This window comes from Protobothrops mucrosquamatus, unplaced genomic scaffold (genome assembly GCF_001527695.2).
Source record: "Protobothrops mucrosquamatus isolate PMUCROS unplaced genomic scaffold, P.Mucros_1.0 scaffold972, whole genome shotgun sequence".
Classification (NCBI taxonomy): domain Eukaryota; kingdom Metazoa; phylum Chordata; class Lepidosauria; order Squamata; family Viperidae; genus Protobothrops; species Protobothrops mucrosquamatus.
Genome location: NW_015387215.1, coordinates 108,070 through 117,284, shown reverse-complemented (window position 1 = coordinate 117,284; position 9,215 = coordinate 108,070). Strand labels below are relative to the sequence as shown.

At 39.6% G+C, this 9,215-nt stretch overlaps 1 protein-coding gene across 1 annotated transcript in view; it reads left to right on the top strand.

Moving 5' to 3' along the window:
- Positions 1-221: 221 nt before the first annotated feature.
- Positions 222-9,215, top strand: part of BMF (Bcl2 modifying factor) — a 20,446-nt gene continuing 11,452 nt past the window's right edge. The window contains exons 1-2 of the mRNA XM_015819745.1: positions 222-537; positions 2,398-2,561. Of these exons, the coding sequence (XP_015675231.1) occupies positions 222-537; positions 2,398-2,561 (480 nt within the window). The remainder of the gene's footprint in view (positions 538-2,397; positions 2,562-9,215) is intronic.

Below are 9,215 nucleotides of genomic sequence, written 5' to 3'. Positions count from 1 at the left end.
TTTTGCTTCAGAATTTTGTTTTAAAGAAGAAGGGAGAACTGGGTCAAAGGGCCTCCTTCCCTAACCAATTAACTTTTATTCCCCAGACAGCATTCAGAAATAGCTTTGTGTGGCAGCACAAATGAAATGCTTGTATGTTTTTACTCTGCTATTCAATAGCGTATTATCCAGCTTTGTAATATTCTTATTATTCTTATTAATTATATTTTTTTGCAGGGGAAATGGATCCCCCCGTTTACCTGGAAGATGATTTTTCCCATTTGGATGGTCTGGATGACGATGTGTTCCACTCGGATGACTGTGAACTGGTCAGTCAGTCCAGCAAGATGGCCTTTCGTGGCATTTTCACCCAAAGCAAATCTTACAACTGCCTCCTGGGCAGGTTCCAGCTCTTCCCACTTGCACACTGTTGTGGCCCAGGCAGCAAGCATGCCAGACAACAGGACAAGGCAACACAGACCCTCAATGCATCCTCTTCCAGCCAGGATATCATGTTACCTTGTGGAGTCACTGAAGAGCCTCAGAGACTCTTTTATGGTAAGAATCATACTTGCTCCTTAGTCTACGGTGAAGGAAAAAAAAAGGCAATGAACGACAGATATAATCTGTTCCCTTTTTTTAAAATGAACTCTGCCGTTTTTGAGCAAAGCAGCAATTGCCGCTTCAGATAGTTATCTCAGAACCTTTTGCCTGGCTCTGCTTGAAACAGATACAGGGAGGTCCTACGTCATGCTCAGTGTATTTTATTTAGAGCAGGACTGGGCAGCCAGTACCTCAAGACATACATGTGCTCTCTTGTCTTTGTCTATGGAGATTCTCAATCATCCAGGTCACGGTTGTCCCAAATATGCTTTTTCATGAGGCAACTGGACTTTCTTGTTTCTCTTCGAAGACGTTTCACTTCTCATCCAAGAAGCTTCTTCAGCTCTGACTGGATGGTGGGGAATGGAAGGATTTATACTCCTTACAGACAGCTGGTTATTTGCATTCTTTTAGAGCAGGGGTCTTCAAACTCAGGCCCTTTTATGACTCATGGACTTCAACTCCCAGAATTCCTCAGCCAGGCACGTTGGCTGAGGAGTTCTGGGAGTTGAAGTCCATGAATCATAAAAGGGCCGAGTTTGAAGACCCTTGTTTTAGAGAGTTTGTCTTTGTTCACCGACATTTGGCAGCAATGAAACCTTCCATTGGATTTTGGTGCCAAGTCACTTAGAAACAATCTTCCTAATACAGGTCGTCCTCGACTTACAATAGTTCATTTAGTGACCGTTCAAAGTTACAACAGCACTAAAAAAAAGGGACCTATGACCATTTTTCACACTTAAGACCGTTGAACCATCCCCATGGTCACATGATCAAAATTCAGACGCTTGGCAACTATTTATGATGGTTGCAGTGTCCTGGGATCATGTAATCATCTTTTGCAACATGACAAGCAAAGTTAATCGGTAAACCAGACTCACTTAACAACCATGTTACTAACTTAACAATTGCAATGATTCACTTACCAACTGTGGCAAGAAAGGTCGTAAAAGGGGGCAAAATGTCTCACTTAGCAACATAAATTTTGGATTTAATTGTGGTCGTACGTTGAGGAATACCTGTTTATTCAAAAAGAGTTCACGTTAGCACAAAAAGAAGTAGATGATGAATGAAAAATATATTAATTGTTTGCATCTTAAATGCAGAATTAATGAATAAATTGCTCTCAGTTGACATTTCTAGGATGTGCTATAGGCTCTCGTTCCTTATAGACCAATAGTAGCATCTGCAATAATAATTTAGAAGAAAAATAATCTAAGTTGTCCTCTTCTCAAATTAATTGATAACTAACTGCAATTCAAATTTAATTCTGTTAGGGAATTAGTGTGTTGTTACGGTTTTGAATTGGGACTTGGCATAAAGATCCCTGGTAAATTTGAGCTAGTCACTTCCTCTCAGTCCAATCTTCCTCACGTTGTTGTTGTGAAGGAAAAATGAGGGGAGTACCAGCTTTAACTCCCGGTAGAAAGGTGGGGCATAGATGCAATAACAAAACTAAATTAAATGTCGATTAAAATCATATTAGTTGCCATGGGTATAATATTCTGAATTAGAGTTCAATTATATTATTTAAAAGAAGCAGTTTGATGTAGTGGCTAAGGTGCTAGGCTAGAAACCAGAAGCCTATGTATTCTAGTCCTGACTTAGGCACAAAGTCAGCTGGTTGACCTTGGGCCAGTCATTCTCTTTCAGCCCTGTGAATCAGGCAATGGCAAACCCACTTCTGAAGGGCCTAATCCAGGCAGTCAGTGCTAACGCAGAGGCACAACAATTAACAAAAACTTTGTTGAATGTCATGCTGTTGATGGCATACCATATTATGATATAAACACCTTCTTCTATGATATTTGGCAGGAAACGCTGGATACCGTTTACATGTCCAACCAGTTGGTTTCACATTGAATCCACATCTCCAGGAGGAACCTCAGGAAAGTCTGCAGGAATTGCGTACCGAAGTTCAGATTGCACGGAAGTTACAGTGCATTGCAGATCAGTTCCACAGGCTTCATCTACAGAGGGTAGGCAGCTTGACGAGCAAGTAAAGTAGGGGTAGCTGTAAGAATTAATTCATTGGAAGAAGGCTTTATGAATATATTGATTAGCCAAGTAGTGTAACTTCTGCGCCATCATTGCCAATATGCTTAGAATGCGCTTTGTGTTAATATTAATAATATACAGTTTGTTTCAAAACTGGGAACTTTTTTTTGAAATATATATCTATATTATTCTTTATTCATTTCTATTGTAATTTGTTTACAGAGGTAGCTCTGCCTCACAGAAATGCTAATATAATTATTGTTTCTGAATGTAAAGTTGGTTTCCTTTGTTCAGTTATGCTGCAGCCGAACCAAAAAAATAATAATAATAAAGTTTGCAGGGAGCTACAGTATAAAGAAAGAAATAGATTTGTTTCTGAATGTCTTCTATTAAGACTATTAAACAAAGTAAAGAGAAATCAATGAAACAAAGATGAAAAGAATCTTTCTTAGTGGTGGGCAGGTTTAGTCCTTCTGAGGAGGGTTTCTAAATACAGTATATGCTTTTTATTTTCTTTCTGCTTACCAATCTACCACTTTGAGCCTTGCCGTCTGCTCCCAAGGACAATTTAGAAACTGCAAATATTTTAATGGGTACCTATTTACCTCAGATTTATCACTTTAGCAGGGGTGTTAGGAGAGGGAGAAAGAACAAGGCCTCTCTGCCATCTCCGATGCTGTAAGGGGCTGGTCTTCTGTTTCCATTAGTCATGAAAAGGTAGAATATTTTCTGCTGATTAAGTCCATCAGCTGGATAGCAGAAAAAGTAGGCAAGGCTTCCAGTATAATTCTATCATCTTAACCCCAGGAAGCCAAATTTCATGCTTTGACATCTAGTCTCAAATGTAGTTCAGCCTTAAATACCATGAATAATCCAACTCTCTCCCCTAGTGCTCTGAAGTATCCATCACTTTGGAGATTTGCTCTTCTTTTGGGGCTCTCTTGTGAAACAGATGAAAGAAACTAACATGGCGTGACGGGTGAAGCATGAGGCCATGGCAATAGTCCTTGTTCATCAAAAGCTTTGAGTGCAACAATAACAGTGCAAAGCACCTGTGTAATTCTCCCAGGTACCAAAAGTAGTCTATATTATAATTGTTACAATAAAGAGAGTTAGTACCGAGGCCCTGCATGCTTCAGAAATGTTTCAAAACAAGTACTTTGAAACTTGCACACACACACACACACACAGCACTTTTCTGGTCTTACTTAAAGCAGCCAGAGTTTTTCCAGACTTTCTTGTAATTGTGGGGGGGGGAAAAGTGCTCCTGCTACAGTATATTCTATCCATTCATTAACGTGATTGTTAAAGCAGCAGTTGTCTCACAAGGAAAGCTGAAAAAAGGCAGGCTGTTTAAGTGAAGAGCTGGGAGATGCTGCACTCATGCACATGCATAATCCAAAACACTTCTCATTTTCAAAGCCAGCAAACCCTATTTAGTTCTATTCTCCCCAGATTGCAAATAGATGTAAGTCTCCAAGACCGATCGAAGGGCTTGCCTAAAGCTTCTTAGTGGATGTGTTCACAAAACATAGTAACCCTGAAAATAAGTTATATCAATAACCAGATTCGCATAATATGCAGAGCCATAAATTAACTGAAAAGTTTGGGTATATCTAGCACACTAAGCCACATAAAACAAGATCTAAACCCAGTCCAGGATGAACCTTAAGCAAGCTTAGCATGTTGTGTAAATGCATCTGCTAGGTTTTAAATTGATTTTCTTAAATCACATTGTGTATGAACATGGCCATTGAGTTTCTAGCAAAGGTGAGATGCTAAATTTGGGAGGGGAAGCCGTGCTACACTAGTTCACCAACTCTATTGGCACTCTGAGGTGTCTTTTGGCATCTTCACAAAAAAGATCTTGGTGCCAACCCATCTTCAAAGGAGTATTGTGTTAGACTTTTTGATTAAAGTTCTCTGCAAGGGAAGATTTGCAGAAGTACCGTAGGAGGTGTCCTCAGAAGGCTCACCACAAACTTTTCTATCTGTTTTATAAAATATCCTACACCTAACCAATCCGCTATAAAGTTCTGAGCATCTGTCCTTTCCCCTGGGAGGAGGATCATTCCAAGGATGTTATCTTTGGACATTGGGGGCTTTTTTCTTCCCTTCCCTCCCCTCTTTCTCTCTATTCACCCCCACCAGCCTCCACTTCCCACTACTAATTTGTAAGGTACGCTTGTGGATTGTCCTACCTTGTGTGAAGCCCTCCGAAGCAGATCTCTCAGAATGCTTTGCAGGAGGAGCAGGAATCACCCAAGCCAGTTTATTTTAACCTACTCAGATTTATCTGATTTCAGCTCGGGCCACTTTACATTCCTTCTGAGAAGAATTGCACTCAGGAGTTTATCACTGCTGAGGGTTCTGTTTCTTTTCTAAAGACAAGTGCTTTGGTTAGGGGCCAATGAGATCCATAATGAAGTCTACCGTATTTGTAAAGGAAACTTGTGCTTTTATGAAAAGAATGTACTTGTGGAAGATAAGAAATTCCTTGGAGCTGTTTTAATGGATATAAATCAAGTAAAGAAAGTTGTGGGTGTTTCCAACTGAACAGGAGTGGTAGCCTGCAACCATTTCAGGAAGCTGTTGTGGACCTGGGTCATGTGGGGGATGAAACTAGGCAATGGCTGCAGAGGGCTAGAGTTTAGGTTACAGCCATTGCTATTTCCTATAGGAACTCTGCTGCAGCTGCCAAGTTCTTGCAAATGCAGAATTTGCTCAGGGAGGAATAGATGTGTGTATATGTTCACTAGAGTGGCTAGAGTTCCATGCAGTGCCAGATGTTCAGATTGCCCCATTGCTTTTCCTACATTCTCGAGCTTCATTTTCATTCATTTTACCCTCTTTCTCCCAGACTTCTGCCCACAATTTTTGGGATGTAACTGTGCTTGCCTGAAGTGTGTTTGGGGGTGGGGGTAGGGCAAATGGTTCTACACAAAGAGTGGTATCTCTGATTTTACATTCATCAAAAGAGAACAATTTTGCCAAAGTGTGTGTGTGTGTGGGGGGGGGAAATGATTTACTAGAATAAAAGCAATTCCTCAAGTGTTGGAGTGCCATTCTAACTTCTTGCTCTTGGTAAATATAGGAACTCCATATGTTTGATAGGTGAGAGAAGAATTAATCACCTCCCTCTCCGCTGAAATCTTTCTGGCGATGTTTTTCCCATCCTAGATAGCATTCCATCAGCATCTGTCCCTAATGTCAGTTCTGGGGTAGCTAACTTTGTTTAGAGTGGCAAAGGTTAACAGGGCTTTGTTTTTCCTGTCAAGAGTCCTGAAGGGAAGCTGTAGAACTGGTTGTAACATGACCCGTTCCATCTGGGGAGTGCAGCTATCCAATGTCTTTGTCTGGGAAATGTGTCCAAGAATGCCCCAGGGGAAAAAAAGCTGTAACCAAAAAAAGAAATGTGGATCTTCCCCTCCCTTTTCTTCAGGCAAGATGTGTGCGTTGCTGTGGCACCAAGAGCCAGTGAGGAACCACTGCAGAGCAGAAATAATGTAGGAGCATCATGTGTCATCCAAGCATGTGGGAGAGTTGGTAAACAAAAGCGTCCCTCTTTACTACGAGCTGAGCTGAGGCAGGCGAGAGAGGAGGAGCTGTTCCTTTTTCAGCTGAAATAATGAAGTGGCATAAAGGAGAAAAGTGTGTGTGCAAGCTGACAGTCCTCTCTCTCTCTCTCTCTCTCTCTCTCTCTCTCTCTCTCTCTCTCTCTCTCTCTCTCTCTCATGTGTATATGCACAAACTCCTTATTTTAAACAGAAACACTTGATCTGCTACCACTCAACTTATTACTAACTTTGTGCTGGTGGCTTATATTCCTTTTGGCCATTTCACTCTCAAGCTGTTGATGAAGACAGTGGTGTGTTGTACAGTACTTTTCTGGAAGATTATTGGTGACCAGAACTGTAATTTGTTTATTGTGTCACTTCAAAGAGGTATGGTAGCAATCAGATTGTACTATTGTGTAAAAAGGAAAGAACATTGTCTTAGGACCGGTGGTCTTTCCTATGTAAATGAAAAGAACAATGCCTATTCCATGAAGGTGTTCCCATAAGAACAAACAGGGAAACATGATAAAATTTAACATATCCAATACTTTTATTAAGGACTACAGCCCTAATTAAAATGGATCAAGGAAGATGATGCACAATTGGAACATAGAAGAAATAGTTGAGGAAAGAGATGACTTTGTTTCAGTAGAAGAATTATTAAAATGATGACCATCCATTGAGCATGAATGGGTAAAAACAGCCTTTTCCACCTGGTGTCCTGAAGACGTCCTACATGGCTGAGATAAAAATTCTTCCACTGTAACACGCAGAGCTAAAATTTACCAATATTTCTTATTTCATATCCATAGCCATGAACCTTCAGTAGAAAGGAATCATATTGGTTACAGGTTGACTTGAATTTGGATTTCCTTGGTCCTTGATCAGTATCATAATCCCTACACCAGCTTCAATAACAACTATTTGGAGTTTATCTGATTCTTTTTTTAAGTTTACATTTCCATGAAACTATGTTAACAGGCAATGTTAAGCCTGGATTTAATTTTACGTGGATGAGACTCTGTGAGTCAAATGAAGCCTTGAGTTTATGTTTGCTTCTCCTTCTCTAACTGGATTTTAAAAAAATTATGATTCATTTTCAGCTCCTTGGATTTTGGGCCTATATATGAATTAGGAATCAATGTTTAATATAGAGTCCAGTTAAACATTTAGTTTGTCCTGCAGTTGATTAGCATTTGTGTTAAACCTAAGACATGCATAATTTGTATTTCTCCTCTCTATTGGGGAGGGGGGGGGAAAGAAATTGGTTTACCTAATAATTTCCTGTTTGCAGGTATTCCATTATAGATAATTGGTTTATTAATTATGTGCCATCAAGTCAATATCGACTCTTGGTGACCATATGGATAGATTTCCTCCAAGCACTGTGGTCTTTCAGATCTTCTAACAATCTATCCATCACTACTGCAACTGAGTCCATTCACCATGCTGCTGGTCATTCTCTGTTTTCTTCTGCCTTGGCTAGCAGTTTAGCCTTCTTCACATAATGTGTCTGAGGTAGGGCAATTTGAGCCTGGTCATTTGTGTCTTGAATGAACGCTATGGGTTGATTTGTTCAATGACCTATTTGTTAATTCCTTATTCTCAAGAGTCTTCTCAGTATCAAAGTTCAAAAGCATCAATACTCTTTCTATGCTGGTCTCTTAAATTCCAACTTTCACTTCTGTAGATAATAGAAAATACCCTGACTTGTACTGTTCTGATCTTTGTAAGTGAGACACATCATAGCACCTGAATAACTTTTCCAACAGCCAGTGGTTTAATTTTTAATTTTAGGTAACAACAGACATAAACCACCTATCTGAAGATAGAAGTACAAAGGATCAAATATTGGAAAATATTTTAAATGATTTCTGCTGCACTTTTGGTGTACAGTAGGGGCATATTAAAGTATATGACACAGTAATACTGTAGTATGTCTAAGCGTGGCTCACCCATTTTTTAATTTACACACTGAAACTTCTTTTAGTCCTTTGGAGGTTGACAGACTTCATTCTCTCTCTCAGCCAATTACAAATTTATTTAAATTTGTGATAGCTGTCTAACTTCAACAAAGTTTTTGAATCTTGTTAGGATACAAATATTCACAAGATCTAGGGAGTAGAATAGCTTATTTTATTGTACCTATTGAAAGCAAGGCCTGCTAAATTCATCACTTCAGACTTAATCTCAAGTAACAATGCATCACAATCATGCAGTGCATGAGTGCAATTCTAGCAAATCAAATCATGGTTAATCAAAGAGTTTGTTCTGTTTTAGAAAAAAGCAGAAGTAAACAGTTTTCTCGACTTTCTTGTGACTCCCAGGGTTTTACTTAATAGACTGGGAGTCTATAAAACATGGAGGCAGTTTATTTTTGCAGTATGAGAGTGGCATGTCAATAGAATCCAGGAGATCTGACTCCAGTCTCCAGCCTTGGCCCCTAGATCTGGCTGAGATAATGCTTCAGGGCTTCTGGGAGGTTTTTGTAGAAAATGAGCTGTAATTGAGAGCTGTATATATTGACCAATAAAAGTTTACAGCTGTGAGGCAAGAAGGAGGAAAAACATAAACTGTTACATTCTTCCTGGCTTCTGCAGCAGTACGGGAGGCAAATAAGAGACACTCCTTTAAAGGTGTTGTTGTTAATGCAGTATTGTACAACTAAACAGAATCAGAAGTTTTATTGTCCTCTCCCACCCCCAAGGACTGTTTCTCTGGCCTTCTGTGGTAGGGTTGTGGGGTTTTGTTTTGTTTTTTGGCAACATGTTTCTTGTCTCCTACACTATCCCCTTTTAAAAAGTTGCCTTTACTAATTTTGATTAGTTTGTATGATGCAACACAACTCCAAGGAATTATGAGAAAGAACTTTGCCTTCAAGCAAGAAGTCACGATCAATTAAAAAATGTTTCATTTGGGACTGCTGGCAAGTTTTTTGTTTTAATTAGGCATAGGGAAAAAATGGTTCAGGGCATTCTTGTCTGTACAACTGTGCGTGAGAAAGGTAGGAGCTTAGCAGGAATTTCTCTGCGGCCAGCACTGTTTAACTCATTTTCTAGATTTAGTAACTGAGTCATC